We start from the raw sequence: 18,519 nt of genomic DNA on the forward strand, positions 1-18,519 counted from the left end.
CTGACAGTGTTCTCTGAGGTGTGTGTGTTACCCGACAGTGTTCTCTGAGGTGTGTGTGTTACCCGACAGCGTTCTCTGAGGTGTGTGTGTTACCTGACAGTGTTCTCTGAGGTGTGTGTGTTACCTGACAGTGTTCTCTGAGGTGTGTGTGTTACCTGACAGTGTTCTCTGAGGTGTGTGTGTTACCTGACAGCGTTCTCTGAGGTGTGTGTGTTACCTGACAGCGTTCTCTGAGGTGTGTGTGTTACTCGACAGTGTTCTCTGAGGTGTGTGTGTTACCTGACAGTGTTCTCTGAGGTGTGTGAGTTACCTGACAGTGTTCTCTGAGGTGTGTGTGTTACCTGACAGTGTTCTCTGAGGTGTGTGAGTTACCTGACAGTGTTCTCTGAGGTGTGTGTGTTACCTGACAGTGTTCTCTGAGGTGTGTGAGTTACCTGACAGTGTTCTCTGAGGTGTGTGAGTTACCTGACAGTGTTCTCTGAGGTGTGTGTGTTACCTGACAGTGTTCTCTGAGGTGTGTGTGTTACCTGACAGTGTTCTCTGAGGTGTGTGTGTTACCTGACAGCGTTCTCTGAGGTGTGTGTGTTACCTGACAGTGTTCTCTGAGGTGTGTGTGTTACCTGACAGTGTTCTCTGAGGTGTGTGTGTTACCTGGCTGCAGTGGCGGCGAGTCTGGGGGCGTTGTGGCGCCGGTCGATGAGCGAGGTGACAATGGAGAGCACGAGCAGACGGATCTCTGGATCTTCCATCAGCGTGAAGGAAAGCAGCGGCTCCAAGAACGCCGAGGGCAACGCCGTCAACAGGTTACTGCTGTCGTACCGCTCCGATACCTGGGGAGGGACGAGAGAAGAAGGGGAGGGACGAGAGAAGAAGAGGAGGAACGAGAGAAGAAGAGGAGGAACGAGAGAAGAAGAAGTCTTCAAACAGATATGAAAGCCATTTGGAAGATTAGACTTTTTTTGGATTCATTCCCCATGAAAAAACACCTTGAGAGCAGACTTAAACCATCGTATGTACACTTACATTAGCAGTGCATTGTGGGTATTTTATAGTGGACTATATAGTGAATGTAATTAACGTCTGAGAATTCAAACACCGCTACAAAATGGCGAACACACTCAAAAGGGCACTATTTCCGTGATGGGAGACGTTTTCAAACACAGCTTTTCTATAGCCAATAGGAAGACAGTATTAAAGTAAACCCTTTATCCAATAGGAAGACAGTATTAAAGTAAACCCTTTACCCAATAGGAAGACTGTATTAAAGTAAACCCTTTATCCAATAGGAATCCTGTATTAAAGTAAACCCTTTATCCAATAGGAAGCCTGTATTAAAGTAAACCCTTTATCCAATAGGAAGCCTGTATTAAAGTAAACCCTTTATTAAAGTAAACCCTTTATCCAATAGGAAGCCTGTATTAAAGTAAACCCTTTATCCAATAGGAAGCCTGTATTAAAGTAAACCCTTTATCCAATAGGAATACTGTATTAAAGTAAATCCTTTACCCAATAGGAAGCTTGTATTACAGTAAACCCTTTATCCAATAGGAAGCCTGTATTAAAGTAAATCCTTTACCCAATAGGAATACTGTATTAAAGTAAACCCTTTACCCAATAAGAAGTCTGTATTAAAGTAAACCCTTTACCCAATAAGAAGCCTGTATTAAAGTAAACCCTTTACCCAATAGGAATACTGTATTAAAGTAAATCGTTTACCCAATAGGAAGCTTGTATTACAGTAAACCCTTTATCCAATAGGAAGCCTGTATTAAAGTAAACCCTTTACCCAATAGGAAGCCTGTATTAAAGTAAACCCTTTACCCAATAGGAAGCCTGTATTAAAGTAAACCCTTTATCCAATAGGAAGCCTGTATTAAAGTAAACCCTTTATCCAATAGGAAGCCTGTATTAAAGTAAACCCTTTACCCAATAGGAAGCCTGTATTAAAGTAAACCCTTTATCCAATAGGAATACTGTATTAAAGTAAACCCTTTACCCAATAAGAAGTCTGTATTAAAGTAAACCCTTTATCCAATAGGAATACTGTATTAAAGTAAACCCTTTACCCAATAAGAAGTCTGTATTAAAGTAAACCCTTTATCCAATAGGAATACTGTATTAAAGTAAACCCTTTACCCAATAAGAAGTCTGTATTAAAGTAAACCCTTTATCCAATAGGAATACTGTATTAAAGTAAACCCTTTACCCAATAGGAAGCCTGTATTAAAGTAAACCCTTTACCCAATAGGAATACTGTATTAAAGTAAACCCTGTATTAAAGTAAACCCAATAGGAATACTGTATTAAAGTAAACCCTTTACCCAATAGGAATACTGTATTAAAGTAAACCCTTTACCCAAATACCCCTTTACCCAATAGGAATACTGTATTAAAGTAAACCCTTTACCCAATAGGAATACTGTATTAAAGTAAACCCTTTACCCAATAGGAATACTGTATTAAAGTAAACCCTTTTACCCAATAGGAATACTGTATTAAAGTAAACCCTTTACCCAATAGGAATACTGTATTAAAGTAAACCCTTTACCCAATAGGAATACTGTATTAAAGTAAACCCTTTACCCAATAGGAATACTGTATTAAAGTAAACCCTTTACCCAATAGGAATACTGTATTAAAGTAAACCCTTTTACCCAATAGGAATACTGTATTAAAGTAAACCCTTTACCCAATAGGAATACTGTATTAAAGTAAACCCTTTACCCAATAGGAATACTGTATTAAAGTAAACCCTTTACCCAATAGGAATACTGTATTAAAGTAAACCCTTTACCCAATAGGAATACTGTATTAAAGTAAACCCTTTACCCAATAGGAATACTGTATTAAAGTAAACCCTTTACCCAATAGGAATACTGTATTAAAGTAAACCCTTTACCCAATAGGAATACTGTATTAAAGTAAACCCTAGTTGTGGGATCCAGCTGAAGGAGAATAATTCACCTGGAGGAGAGACTTCAGCAACATCACCTGGATCATCCTGCTGCCTTCAAACCTGAGACACACACACACACACACACAGATACATACACACACACACACACACACACACACACACACACACACACACACACACACACACACACACACAAACACGGACACACACACACACACACACACACACACAGACAGATGTAAAAACCCTATTTAAACACACATGTGTGTGTATCAGTAGCTGTGATGAATATCTAGACTGTGATGCGTTGGCCGTACCCGGCGTTGGGCGAGCCCAGAACGGGGTACATCCCGGGTACAGGGATCCTCCCCATGATGAACAGCATGACCTCTGACCTCTGGTACACCGGCAGCGTGTTGGCGAAGGATCCTGGACACAAAACATCAACGTTATTATAGTTTCAATTAGTTGTTATTATAGTTTAGACCAGTGGTTCTCAAACTTATTTCAATAATGTACCCCATTTCAATTGTGTTTTTAAGCCAATTAGCCCCTGACCAGCGATAGATTTACCAAACGACAGCAACATGTAACTGAAAAACATTTAAATGCTGATGAAAAAAGGCAACAAAAACTTAAAAAAAAAACAGAACAAAACAAAAAAAAACACAGTAGAAAGGAGGAAGACAAACTTTGAAAACAGTGACAAAAACCTTGAAAAAGGCGGAATTGTTTTTTTGAAAAAAAGCGACAAAACTTGGACAAACTTGGAGAAAAAAAGAAGTCCATCCAAAGGACAGAGGGACAACTCAAATTTCCAACTCAATCACTTTTATTTTGCTTTGTCAGTTGATTCGTCTGTTCAGTGAATTAGGTTGTAAACCTAAAGACAGAGAAAAGAATGTTAACATTTTAGTTAAACATATTAAACATTCAATGAACTTAAATTAGTTTAAACATTTAAATAATCTTTAACTGAATTATCCACTTAAGACTGTTACATGAACTAAAGAAAAGATAATTTCATGAACTTCCAAATTCATTAACAAAGATTTAACGTTTAACAGAATTACAATATTTTTAACTTTTTACTATACTTTTGTATCTTATACTTTTACTTTCTCAAACTGAAACATTTTTAGAAAAAAAGTAATGAAAGGAAGGCAAGAACTGGTCGAAAATAGTGACAACAAGCGACAAAAACTTTTAAAAAGTGACAAACTTATAAAACAGTGACAAAAAAAGCGCTCCCGTACCCCCTGCAGTCCTCCAAAGTACCCCTTGGGGTACACGTACCCCCATTTGAGAACCACTGGTTTAGACTTTTGGATTTCATTTGAGTTTAGCTTCAGTTAGTTTTCAGTAGAGATGCACCGATAGACTAGCCTAGAAATCTAGAAGCACACTGGTGGCAGCACATTTATTTTGCAGCCAGGGTCAGTCTAGCAACTCTCCGTTGGCTAGAAAAACACAAATTTTGGTCAGGCCAATCACATCGTGTATAGAGCCGGTGGGCGGGGCTTATGGCTGCTGCTGCTGGTGTACAGAGGTCTTCTGGAAGACTTGGAGTTCAGCTTTTCTTTGAGAAAAGAACAAGGAACGACTCTGAAGTCATTCTTAAAAAAGGGAAGATGTGTTCGGAGTTTAAGCTTTAACCTATCAACTAGCTCCGCTATCTTCTTTGTTGCTCTGATTGGTTGGAGCGCAATCCTATTGCGTGCAGAGGGGAATAGAGAGCCGAAATCCCGCCCCTTCTACTTCCGGCCAATGGGACCTTATCTTTCGAAAAAGTATGAACTAGAGTCAATGGAGAGAGAATAATAAATTCTTTGATCTCGTTTGAATTGAGCATTGGATTACACATCTGATGTTCGTCAATTTTCGTCAAAATAAGAAATCGGAATCGGCTAAAATCGGTATCGGCCAGCCTAACTCAAAGAAAATCTTAAATCAGAATCGGCCTAGGAAGTTGTAATGGGTGCATCTCTAGTTTTCAGAGTGTGCTTGTTAGTTTGAGTTTACTATAATAATCCTGGTTCAGATGAACACTAAGAGAACGAGTCTCACCGATAGTTTTGATGACGGCGTCCTGCAGAGTCTTCTCGTCACTCGAGGTGGTTTCCTGTTTTCCGTCTTTGTCGTAATAACCAGTCAGCTGGTAGTCCACGCTCTGCCTCAGCTGTCTCAGTAATGTGTTGAACACTTCCAGTACAGTCGGACCTACAGAACACAAACACAGAGGGTTATGGAGAAGTACTTAAAGGGTAACTCAGATTATTATTCTAAGTGTCTGACAACATTATGGGATGGATCCCTACAGAGATAGACTTTTAGTTAAAGAGTAAGATCCTTTTAGTTTAACATGAAACAGCCCCGAAATCACCATCACCAAACTCCACCAGACTCCATGTAAATAATCAGGACTTTTAGCGTGTATAGAGCCAGCATATCTCCACCAGACTCCATGTAAATAATCAGGACTTTTAGCGTGTATAGAGCCAGCATATCTCCACCAGACTCCATGTAAATAATCAGGACTTTTAGCATGTATAGAGCCAGCATATCTCCACCAGACTCCATGTAAATAATCAGTACTTTTAGCGTGTATAGAGCCAGCATATCTTCACCAGACTCCATGTAAATAATCAGGACTTTTAGTGTGTATAGAGCCAGCATATCTACACCAGACTCCATGTAAATAATCAGGACTTTTAGCGTGTATAGAGCCAGCATATCTTCACCAGACTCCATGTAAATAATCAGGACTTTTAGCGTGTATAGAGCCAGCATATCTTCACCAGACTCCATGTAAATAATCAGGACTTTTAGCGTGTATAGAGCCAGCATATCTTCACCAGACTCCATGTAAATAATCAGGACTTTTAGCGTGTATAGAGCCAGCATATTTCCACATGTAAATGGGTGAATTAAGGGTTTATTTCAACCAAACCAGAGGAGTGATTGTTGGAACAGTGGAAAGATGAACCGTTTGATTTAGTTTCTGTCCACTTTGAATGAAGTGTGTTTCACAATGATAAAAGTCCAGATTATTTACATGGAGTCTGGTGGAGATATGCTGGCTCTATACACACTAAAAGTCCTGATTATTTACATGGAGTCTGGTGGAGATATGCTGGCTCTATACACACTAAAAGTCCTGATTATTTACATGGAGTCTGGTGGAGATAGGCGATTGTGATTTTGGGGCTGTTTCATGTTAAACTAAAAGGATCTTACTCTTTAACTAAAAGGTCTATCTCTGTAGGGATCCATCCCATAGTGTTGTCAGACACTTAGAATAATAATCTGAGTCTGTCAGCAGCAACAACACATGTTAGACAGGACCATAAGTAGTGACTGACCGACAGATCCGGTAGCTTCTATAGCTGCAGCTTCAGACAGCACCTCTACGATGCCGGCTCGTACCGAAGCGGGACTCCTGCTGTTGTCGTCCAGGTGACCCAACAGCTGCTGGATCACCAGGTGGGAGTGTTGGGGCTGAGGAGAAGTTCAGGTGTCAGCTCAGAGAAGTCACATTCAACAGTTGAGTTAACCCATTCAAACCGGATCACACATCTGTGTGTGATTACCTTAAAGACCTGATCACGCATCTGCGTCATTTTGAGCGGTGTCGTCTTTTTCAAGGCACATGGCCAATTATATGTACTGTGATTGGCTGAAATATTCTTGGGGTGAGTGACAGAGATGCATAGGGATTTTGTTATGATTTCTTAGACGCTTTTATCCAAAGTTCGATCCAAATAATACGAGAAACAAAATTAACATAAATGAATATGTAATTGTTATGTAAAGAAGAAGTAACCCTCTGTTTTGTTTTGGGGTTTTTTCTATAACTTTGTATCAGTGATGTTCACTTTGGTACCTCAAAAGTATGAAATAATGAAATGAAAACGGATCTGTACTGATTTTCAAAATATTCTTGATATTTTTGTTGTTTATAGATTTTTTTTTTAAATGCATTTGAAGATTATGGCCAAGCAAGTCAGATAAGTTGAAAGCCTTTTTAAATGCTTTTTATTCCATGTTTTTATCTGCTATAGAGCCTGAGAAATTAAGATTTTGGTAGGCTTTGACAAATTTTTAGAAATATTTCTGGAAACCCTTAGGTTTTGGGAGGGGGTTACAGAAAAGTACTTAGGCAAAAAAGGCCTTTTTTAGCAGGCGTTTTAGGCCTAAATGGGTTAAGGGAAAGTAAAGCAAAGTACCTGGATGGAGTACATGATGATCTGAAAACACTGAACAGCAAAGCTCCGTCCCTCCCACAGACTGTGACTGTCCAGGTGCCTGAAAACACAGAAATATCTGCTGCTGCAGCACAGAGAGTGTGTGTCTGTGTGTCTGTGTGTGTGTGTGTGTGTGTGTGTGTGTGTGTGTGTCTTACATGAGCACAGGTCTGACAGCGTTGGTAATGTGTCCATAAGCAGCTCGTCCCAACAGCTCCCTGAAACACACCTCTGTCTGCTCTGCTGGAGACTCACTACACACACACACACACACACACACACACACACACACACACACACGAAAAAAAAAAAAAAAAGTGTATAGTCAAGGTTAGACATTTTAGGGGACATAAACTTAATAAAAACACATTTTCGAGAGGAGGTCTTTAAGAATATTGACGGTTTTCCTGAAATATTAAAACTTTTTTTCCCTGTTTGTGTGTGTGTGTGTGTGTGTGTGTGTGTACCTGTTGTGTGCGTAACTGAGTGTGAGTGTATGTTTGTGTGTACCTGTTGGTGTGTGTGTGAGTGACTGTGTGTGTGTGTGTGTGTGTGTGTGTGTGTGTGTGTGTACCTGTTGGTGTGCGTGTGTTTGTACACCTGTTGTGTGTGTGAGTGTGTACGTGTTGGTGTGTGTCTGTGTGTATTTCAGTGTGTCAGTACCTGTTGGTGTGTGTGTGTGTGTGTGTGTGTGTGTGTGTGTGTGTGTGTGTACCTGTTGGTGTGTGTGTGTGTGTGTGTGTGTGTGTGTGTGTGTGTGTGTGTGTGTGTGTGTGTGTGTGTGTGTGTGTGTGTGTGTGTGTGTGTGTGTGTGTACCTGTTGGTGTGTGTGTGTGTGTACCTGTTGGTGTGTGTGTGTGTGTGTGTGTATACCTGTTGGTGTGTGTCAGTGTGTACCTGTTGGTGTGTGTGTGTGTGTGTGTACCTGTTGGTGTGGGTGTGTGTGTGTGTACTTGTTGGTGTGTGTGTGTGTGTGTCTGTGTGTGTGTGTGTGTGTACCTGTTGGTGTGTGTGTGTCTCTGTGTGTGTGTGTACCTGTGTGTGTGTGTGTGTGTGTGTGTGTACCTGTTGGTGTGTGTGTGTGTCTCTGTGTGTGTGTGTGTGTGTGTGTGTGTGTACCTGTTGGTGTGTGTGTGTGTCTCTGTGTGTGTGTGTGTGTGTGTACCTGTGTGTGTGTGTGTGTGTGTGTGTACCTGTTGATGTGTGTGTGTCTCTGTGTGTGTGTACCTGTGTGTGTGTGTGTGTGTGTGTGTACCTGTTGGTGTGTGTGTGTCTCTGTGTGTGTGTGTGTGTACCTGTTGGTGTGTGTGTGCTGCTGCAGGTTGACCAGCAGTGCTGGGACGATCTGCTCCATGTGGTGAGGCTCCCAGATGTTTACCTGCAGCTCATCGTCCACCGTCTTCCTGACCACGCCCTGCAGACCACGGATCCCCGACACACGGATCCTAAACACACACACACACACACACACACACACACACACACACACACACACACACACACACACACACACACACACCAACAGGTAAACAGACACACACAGACACACACACCCACCCACACCAACAGGTACACACACACATACACACCAACAGGTAAACAGACACACACACACACACACACCAACACACACACCAACAGGTAAACAGACACACACACCAACAGGTACAGGTACACACACACACACACACCAACAGGTAAACAGACACACACACACCAACACACACACCAACAGGTAAACAGACAGACACACCAACAGGTACAGGTACAGGTACACACACACACACACACACACACACACACACACACACACACACACACACACACCCCTCTAGTTACTGCATGGTCATGAGTCCATATCTCAGCAGGAGACAGACTGAGAGACACTGACTTGTTCTGGAGGTCGGTGTCTTGGTGTTCGGTGTGACACATCTGACTGAAGCGAGACACGAAGAAGTCGTAGCTGCGATGGTACGATGGCGTGTCCTCCTCGATGTTCGCAAACTTCACAAACTGCACAAGAGAGTAACATTAACATCAGGAAGAGACCCAAACGCCAACTTTCCAGGTCTGAAAAGTGAAACCAATGCTAAAGTGTTGTAGTGTGGATCAGGGAATACACCAGACTCCATGTAAATAATCAGGACTTTTATCATCGTAAAACACACTTCATTCAAAGAGGACAGAAACTAAATCAAACTATCAAAAGCCGTCTTGGTTCATCTTTACACTGTTCCAACAATCGCCACTCTGGTTTGGTTGAAATAAATCCTTAATTCATCCATTTACATGTGGAGATATGCTGGCTCTATACACGCTAAAAGTCCTGATTATTTACATGGAGTCTGGTGGAGTTATGCTGGCTCTATGCACGCTAAAAGTCCTGATTATTTACATGGAGTCTGGTGGAGTTATGCTGGCTCTATGCACGCTAAAAGTCCTGATTATTTACATGGAGTCTGGTGGAGATATGCTGGCTCTATACACGCTAAAAGTCCTGATTATTTACATGGAGTCTGGTGGAGATATGCTGGCTCTATACACGCTAAAAGTCCTGATTATTTACATGGAGTCTGGTGGAGATATGCTGGCTCTATACACGCTAAAAGTCCTGATTATTTATGCTAATATTATGATGCTTCTCGCTCAATACAGGACCAATTTCAAAGATTTTTGTTCCCTATTTTTCCAAAGTTTGACTTTTTTTTTTAATTCTTTATTTATTTACGTTTTCTTGACTGTTTTTGCGATGCTTTTGACTGTTTATTTTTCCAACATTTTGTCTCTATGTTTATTCTGAAGAAGAAAAAATACTATTTGTATGAGTGCCAGTAAAAACGGACTTCAAGCAAGTAGAGTTCTTTTCCACTCGCCCCGAGCTGACAAGGGAAAAGCAACGTTAACGTTGAACCCCGAGTGTGTCCGGCGCGCTGCGCTGCGCTGTACGTACGGAGCTGGTGGCCAGGATGTGGAGGTGTGGCTTATCGGCCTCCAGCAGCAGACGCAGCGTGCTGAGGAAACTCTCCACCAGCAGGTTGATGCTCTGACAGTGACAGGCCAGCAGCAGCTGCTCCATGGCCTCCATCGCAATACACACATACCTGCACACACACACACACACACACACACACACACACACACACACACACACACACACACACACACACACACACACACACACACACACACACACACACACACACACACACACACACACACACACACACGTCAGCTGGGGGTTAAACGTACGTGTGTGTTTCCTCATAGCCAGCACTATATGCAAAAATCACCTATTCCTTCCAGCTCAATTGGACTCTTCAGTCTTCAGTCAGTGGCAACAGACAGGTCTTAGTGATCTTTTCATTGATGATTGTTTCGCCTCTTTTTCCAACCTCTCCTCAAAATATAATCTGCCCAGATCACACCTGTTTAGAGATTTTCAGGTTCGTCATCTAATTCAATATCTTTGTCCCACATATCCATTCATTCCTCCCAGTACAGGATTGGATGTAATTTTAAACATCCCTTTACATTTAAAGGGACTAATTTCTAATATATATAATACTTTAAAAAGAATATGACTTGATTGGAAGTCAAGTAAACCACCCTTAGTTTCACTATGGCTTAGTGATGTGAGGCTATTCTTAAAACTGGAGAAAATTAAATATTTTCTTAGAGGTTCCACCAAACGTTTTTAGTCTGTATGGACCCCAATGATTTCTTATTTTGAAAAGAACGCAACTCAACCCCCAAATTAAAAATAATTATTTATATAAAAAGACCTGTATACATTGGATTGGATGAGGTAATCCGAAACATTTGGCTAACAATGTTGTCAATTATTTTCTCACTGTTTGCAACATAAGAACATTGTTTTGTTTTTTTTCTCTGTTCAGTGGGTGGGTTGTGGGAAAGTGGAATAAAATATATTTAAAAAAAACAAAAACGTGTGTGTGTGTGTGTGTGTGTGTGTGTGTGTGTGTGTGTGTGTGTGTGTGTGTGTGTGTGTGTGCGCTGACCCGTAGCGGTGGCGGTTCAGCTCTCGGGTCAAGCGCTCCGACAGGTACGCAGCGATTCGGTCGAGTTTCTCCGGAGCCGACAGAGCGAAGAACGTCAGCTTCTCCATGTTGGCTTTCACCAGCCCGTCCTGAACACACACACACACACACACACACACACACACACACACACACACACACACACACACACACACACACACACACACACACACACACACACACACACACACACACACACACACACACACACACACACACACACACACACACACACACACACACACACACACACACACACACAGAGACACACACACACACACACACACAGAGACACACACAGACACACACACACACACACACACACACACACACACACAGACACCACACACACACACACACACACACACACACACACACACACACACACACACACACACACACACACACACACACACACACACACACACACACACAGAGACACCACACACACAGACACACACACACACACACACACACACACACACAGGACACCACACACACACACACACACACACACACACACACAGACACACACACACACACACACACACACACACACACACACACAGAGACACAGACACACAGACACACACACACACACACACACACACACACACACACACACACACACACACACACACACACACACACACAAGCACAGAGACACACAGAGACACCCACACACACACAGAGACAGGCACGCAAACACACATACACACGCACGCACACACACACACGCATACACACGTGCACGCACACGCACACACACACACACACACACAGAGAGAGACACACACACACACAGAGACACACACACACAGACACACACACACAGAGACACACACAGAGACACACACACAGACACACAGAGACACACACACACGCACGCTTGCACACACGTGCACACACACACACAGAGACACATACGCACGCATACGCACACACGTGCATGCACACAGAGACACAGAGGCACCTTAACTCAAGTTCCACTTATTTACTGACATTACTCACAAATTACAAGTAAAAAGTTCAGAAACATCTTTTTTAATTCCAACGTGTGTAATAGTATTACAATTTAAACTCATATTCATGTCATCACACACACACACACACACACACACACACACACACACACACAGATACCACTACTAATGGAAAGCTTTCAGTGAGCTGACCCATTTAATTACATGTGTGTGCGTGTGTGTGCGAGTGTGTGTGTGTGTGCGTGTGTGTGTGTGTGTGTGTGTGTGTGTGTGTGTGTGTGTGTGTGTGTGTGCGTGTGTACCTCCGGGTCTTCTGGGAAAATATTATCAACCAGCCGCTTGTAGCGAGGGCGCAATGCCCAGCAGCAACCGCACAGACCTGCACACACAGAAACTTTATTAACACATATAACATATATATATATATATATATATATATATATATATATATATATATATATATATATATATATATATATATATATATATAACATATAACACTATTTATTACATTCATAAATTAATATATATTATGGACATTAGTTTTAATCAGCTTCACTCCTGCCCTTTCACATTAAATATAATGTACTTTATACTTCATGTTTTAGAGTCAAATAATGTACTTTATACTTCATGTTTTAGAGACAAATATTGTACTTTATACTTCATGTTTTAGAGGCAAATAATGTACTTTATACTTCACGTTTTAGAGTCAAATATTGTACTTTATACTTCATGTTTTAGAGACAAATATTGTACTTTATACTTCACGTTTTAGAGTCAAATATTGTACTTTATACTTCATGTTTTAGAGACAAATATTGTACTTTATACTTCATGTTTTAGAGGCAAATAATGTACTTTATACTTCATGTTTTAGAGGCAAATAATGTACTTTATACTTCACGTTTTAGAGTCAAATATTGTACTTCATGTTTTAGAGACAAATATTGTACTTTATACTTCATGTTTTAGAGGCAAATAATGTACTTTATACTTCATGTTTTAAAGGCAAATATTGTACTTTATACTTACTACTACTTACTACTACTACTACATGTTTTGCTTATTTACTAGTGAATGTTAAATCTTTTTAATGCTTTTATATGAAACAGGAAGTCTTTGTACTATAAGTAGAAGGCAGAGGGGAATTTCAAAATAAAAGCCTGTTTTAATTAAATCCATGAGTGTTAAGCCTCGGGGGGGAAGCAGTGAGTCGGAGGACTTTAATCTGGTTTTCTCTCAAATGTTCTTACATTTTTATCCATTTCAGGAGAGATTAAAGGAGATCAGCCAATGGTCAACTGCCAACAAAATCACACACACACACACACACACACACACACACACACACACACACACACACACACACACACACACACACACACACACACACACACACACACACACACACACACACACACACACAATGGTCAACTGCCAACACAAGCACACACACACACACACACACACACAGAGAGAGAGAGAGAGAGACACACACACACAAACCGAGACACACACACACACACACACACACACACACACACACACACACACAGAGACACTCACACACACACACACACCGAGAGAGACACACACACACACAGAGACACTCACACACACTCACTCACACACACACACACACACACACACACACACAGAGAGACACACACACAAAACTGAGAGAGACACTCACACACACACACACACACAAACCGAGAGAGACAGAAACACACACACACACACACACATCAATGGTCAACTACACACACACACAGGCGCACACACTCACACACACAGAGACACACACACACACACACACACAGACAAACCGAGAGAGACACACACACAAACCGAGAGAGACACACACACACAGAGACAAACACACAAACAGAGAGAGAAAAACACACACACAAACAGAGAGACACAAACAGAAACAGAGAGACACACACACACACACACACACACACACACACACACACACAAACAAACCGAGAGAGACACACACACAAACCGAGAGAGACACACACACACACACACACACACACACACACACACACACACACACACACACACACACACACACACACACACACACACACAGACAAACACACAAACAGAGAGAGAAAGACACAAACAGAGAGACACACACACAAACAGAGACACACACACAAACAGAGAGACACACACACAAACACAGACACACACACAAACACAGACACAGACACAGACACACACACACACACACACACACACACACACACACACACACACACACAGATCAGCAGCAATACTACATCTCTTAAGCGTTTTAATCCAGCGGTGGCTTGTTGTGTAATGTGTGTGTGTATATTCTGCTGTTGTGTAGAGTGTGTGTGTGTGTGTGTGTGTGTATATTTTGCTGTTGTTTAGTTGTCTAAGTGTGTCATTAGTTTGCCTTCAAAAACAACATTTATCTTATGTTTACATGGCAAGTTATTTTACTTTTGGTAATCCCAACATCTATTCTATTAACTAAAATGTGGATTTTATTCAATTAGTTGAAAGTAACAACCTAAAAAACTGCATAAACTGACTAAAATATTAAAAACTAGCCTCACATCCTTATAAACAGGTCAAATAAAAGCACTTTAAGGAGTTAAAGTAAGGTTTTGTAGCTTGAGGACTTTACATATTTATATATTTCTACACATGGTGCCATGTAAAACCATTTTAATCATCTGTTTTTAAACATTTAACTCTAATATCTGTATCGTTATGACTGACTGAAAACATAGCATCACAACATTCAAGATAAAAATGATCAAAAATAAGAATAAATGTTGATATTTCTCACCGTACATGAAGACGACTCCTGCAGCTGACATCCACACACACACACACACACACACACACACACACACACACACACACACACACACACACACTAATCCTCTGCTCACACACACTGACCACCCCTCCTTTCATTCATGTCGTATTTCCACATTCTGATTAAATTTCAGAATAAGACTTTTTACTTTTTCCTTATTGTTTATTTTATTTTTCTCTTAAATTTAAAAAAGAAAAGAAAAACCGATCGTGTGTGTCTGTATGTGTGTGTTATGGTGTGTGTGCGTGTGTGTGTGTGTATATGTGTTTGTGTGTGTCTGTATTTGTGTGTCTGTATGTGTGTGTGTGTGTGTTACGGTGTGTGTGTGTGTGTGTCTGTATGTGTGTGTGTGTGTGTGTGTGTGTGTGTGTGTGTATGTGTGTGTGTGTGTGTGTGTCTTTATGTGTGTATGTGTGTGTGTTACGGTGTGTGTGTGTGTTACGGTGTGTGTGTGTGTATATATGTGTGTGTGCGTGTGTGTGCGTATGTGTGTTTGTGTGTGTTACGGTGTGTGTATTAGGGGTGACCCCGAATAGTCGAAGATTCGATTAATCGATATGCGGAGCCTGATTCGACCACCAATCTCACAGTCGGATCTTCGCGGGTGTTATTATGAAACGAGGATCATACCATTTTGCCAATATGGGGGTGCTCAATGTCTAATTTCACACAGAACTACTGGTCTTGTACGGTTATATTAAGTTTTATACAGCCTTTAATTATGATAATGCTGTAAAAAAAAAACGTGAAAAGAAAGAAAGAAAAGTTCAATAAATATTTCTTTTTTCTAGATCCACCCACAGTATCAGACTGACGACAGCAGTTCATCTAGTAGTAGTAGTAGTAGTAGTGGTAGTAGTAGTAGTAGTAGTGGTGGTAGTAGTAGTAGTAGTAGTAGTAGTGGTAGTGGTAGTAGTAGTAGTAGTAGTGGTAGTAGTAGTAGTAGTAGTGGTAGTAGTGGTAGTAGTAGTAGTAGTGGTAGTAGTAGTAGTAGTGGTAGTAGTAGTAGTGGTAGTAGTAGTAGTAGTGGTAGTAGTAGTAGTAGTAGTAGTGGTAGTAGTAGTAGTAGTAGTAGTAGTAGTGGTGGTATTAGTTGTAGTAGTACCGGAGCTGCGCCAAAACTAACTCAAAGAAAGCTAGATTTGAGACCGCCATTGCCCGAGAAAAGGAAAAGAGAAATCAGACACACACACACACACACACACACACACACACACACACACACACACACACACACACACACACACACGATTCGACTATCAGTCGACTATAGAAAGATTCGTCAATTCTGATTCGAATGTGTAAATCCTTAGTCGGGGACACCCCTAGTGTGTGTTACGGTGTGTGTGTAAATATGTGTGTGTGTTACGGTGTGTGTGTGTGTGTTACGGTGTGTGTGTGTGTGTTACGGTGTGTGTGTGTTTGTGTGTGTGTGTGTGTGTGTGTGTTACGGTGTGTGTGTGAAAGAGATCCAGGCCATGTGCAGCAGCTCAGCTCTATAATCTGCTCTAGATTTATTTATCATTCCAGCAGCTCCGACTCTCGTTCTCTACGCAGTAAAACTACCCTCCATGTTGGGTTTTTACTGCGAACAGACAAGACAAAACTACAGTTACTTCACTGTATTACTGTAGTTAACATCTTTGGAACATCTCTTTGTTTGTATTGCCCAAATTAGAGATTAATTAGAGACTATTTTGAGAATATAAATGTTTTTTTTAAGTAATTTTGAAGCTAAATGGCAATAATTTGATGCTTTAAGCCTCTAAAAGGTGGATATTTGCCAGTTTTCTTCTTGTCCTATGATTTTAAACTAAATATTTTAGGGTTTTTTGGGACATTTTAAGATGTCACCTTGAGGGACATTTTTTATTATTTTCAGACATCTTATAAACTAAACGATTAATTGAAAAATACAGAAAAATAATAGTAATTTATATGCAAAAAAAATAAATACATACAGAAATAAATTAACAAATGTAAAAAAATAAAAGTAAAAAATTATTTTTATTTTTACAATTTTTTATTTATTTTTTAATTTTTTAAACTAATACATTTTTTTTTAAATAATTTTCCAATTTATATAATTTCTTTATTAAAATTAAATTTATTTATGTACCCAGAGTTTTAAATAAAGGTTTAAATTTAATTTTCCTTTTTTATTTCTTCTAATATATTTCATCCATATTTTGTTTTTATATTTCCAAATTTTTTCCTAATTCTCCCACATATTTTAATTTTTTTGAGTCACCCCTGTGGTAGAGATTAAAGGGTGAAAGCCCTTTTAAAAAGGCCTTTACAAACAACCTCCAGCATCATCAGGAGGAGCCCAGTACCTCCTGGTGTCTGATGGTCCAGCACGGAGCAGCAGTCCTGCAGCAGCCTCCGAGGAGCCTGGGTAACGGTCGACATGGCGACGGCCGCCCTCGGCAACGACATCCCCCTCGGCAGGCTGGGGATGGTCACGCCCCGGGGCATGCTGGGTAAACTGGGCAGACTGGGCAGAGAGATGCCTCTGGGTAAACTGGGAGGGTTGACGCCTCGGGGCAGCGAGCTGAGGAAGGAAGACGGCATGCTGGGAAACCTGGGGAGAGTTCCTGGCATCTCCGTGGCGACCTGGCTGACAGATGGTGATTATGGGATGGATCTCGAGAAAGAGGAAGGAGGAAGAAGGACCTGTGGGGAGAGAGGAGAACAAGTGAGGAGGTGGACTGAGAAGCAGGATTTTAAGTGAAATACCTCCTCCTCTTTTCTCCTGCACACATTCCTCTACAGCTTAACCTTCACTCTACAACAGGGGGGTCAAACTCGAGGCCCGCGGGCCAAAAACGGCCCCTGGCAGGTTTTGATCTGGCCCGTATATCAATTTAGGTTCACGATAAATGTTGGCCTGCCTAGTTCTGCACCAAAACGAAAAGCCAGGACACAGGCGGTGTCTCAAAGCGCCTACTTGCACACTTCAAGAACTTAGTTTTAAGTACAGTACAGGCCAAAAGTTTGGACACACCTTCTCATTCAATGTTTCTTTATTTTCATGACTATTTACATTGTAGATTCTCACTGAAGGCATCAAAACTATGAATGAACACATATGGAATTATGTACTTAACAAAAAAGTGTGAAATAACTGAAAACATGTCTTATATTTTAGATTCTTCAAAGTAGCCACCCTTTGCTTTTTTATTAATAAGGGAAATAATTCCACTAATGAACCCTGACAAAGCACACCTGTGAAGGTAAAACCATTTCAGGTGACTACCTCATGAAGCTCATTGAGAGAACACCAAGGGTTTGCAGAGTTATCAAAAAAAGCAAAGGGTGGCTACTTTGAAGAATCTAAAATATAAGACATGTTTTCAGTTATTTCACACTTTTTTGTTAAGTACATAATTCCATATGTGTTCATTCATAGTTTTGATGCCTTCAGTGAGAATCTACAATGTAAATA

General features: G+C 40.9%; 1 protein-coding gene across 1 annotated transcript in view; it reads right to left on the reverse strand.

Moving 5' to 3' along the window:
- Positions 1–18,029, reverse strand: part of LOC114551072 (protein EFR3 homolog B) — a 31,816-nt gene extending 13,787 nt beyond the window's left edge. The window contains exons 1-13 of the mRNA XM_028572143.1: positions 17,408–18,029; positions 12,505–12,581; positions 11,181–11,308; positions 10,112–10,262; positions 9,053–9,174; positions 8,457–8,606; positions 7,320–7,415; positions 7,144–7,222; positions 6,280–6,415; positions 4,985–5,137; positions 3,235–3,346; positions 2,965–3,016; positions 652–830 (exon numbers count right to left, since the gene is read on the reverse strand). Coding sequence (XP_028427944.1) covers positions 652–830; positions 2,965–3,016; positions 3,235–3,346; positions 4,985–5,137; positions 6,280–6,415; positions 7,144–7,222; positions 7,320–7,415; positions 8,457–8,606; positions 9,053–9,174; positions 10,112–10,262; positions 11,181–11,308; positions 12,505–12,581; positions 17,408–17,675 — 1,703 coding nt within the window. The 5' untranslated portion in view covers positions 17,676–18,029. The remainder of the gene's footprint in view (positions 1–651; positions 831–2,964; positions 3,017–3,234; positions 3,347–4,984; positions 5,138–6,279; positions 6,416–7,143; positions 7,223–7,319; positions 7,416–8,456; positions 8,607–9,052; positions 9,175–10,111; positions 10,263–11,180; positions 11,309–12,504; positions 12,582–17,407) is intronic.
- Positions 18,030–18,519: the final 490 nt, after the last annotated feature.

This window comes from Perca flavescens, chromosome 24, assembly GCF_004354835.1.
Source record: "Perca flavescens isolate YP-PL-M2 chromosome 24, PFLA_1.0, whole genome shotgun sequence".
Taxonomy (NCBI): Eukaryota; Metazoa; Chordata; class Actinopteri; order Perciformes; family Percidae; genus Perca; species Perca flavescens.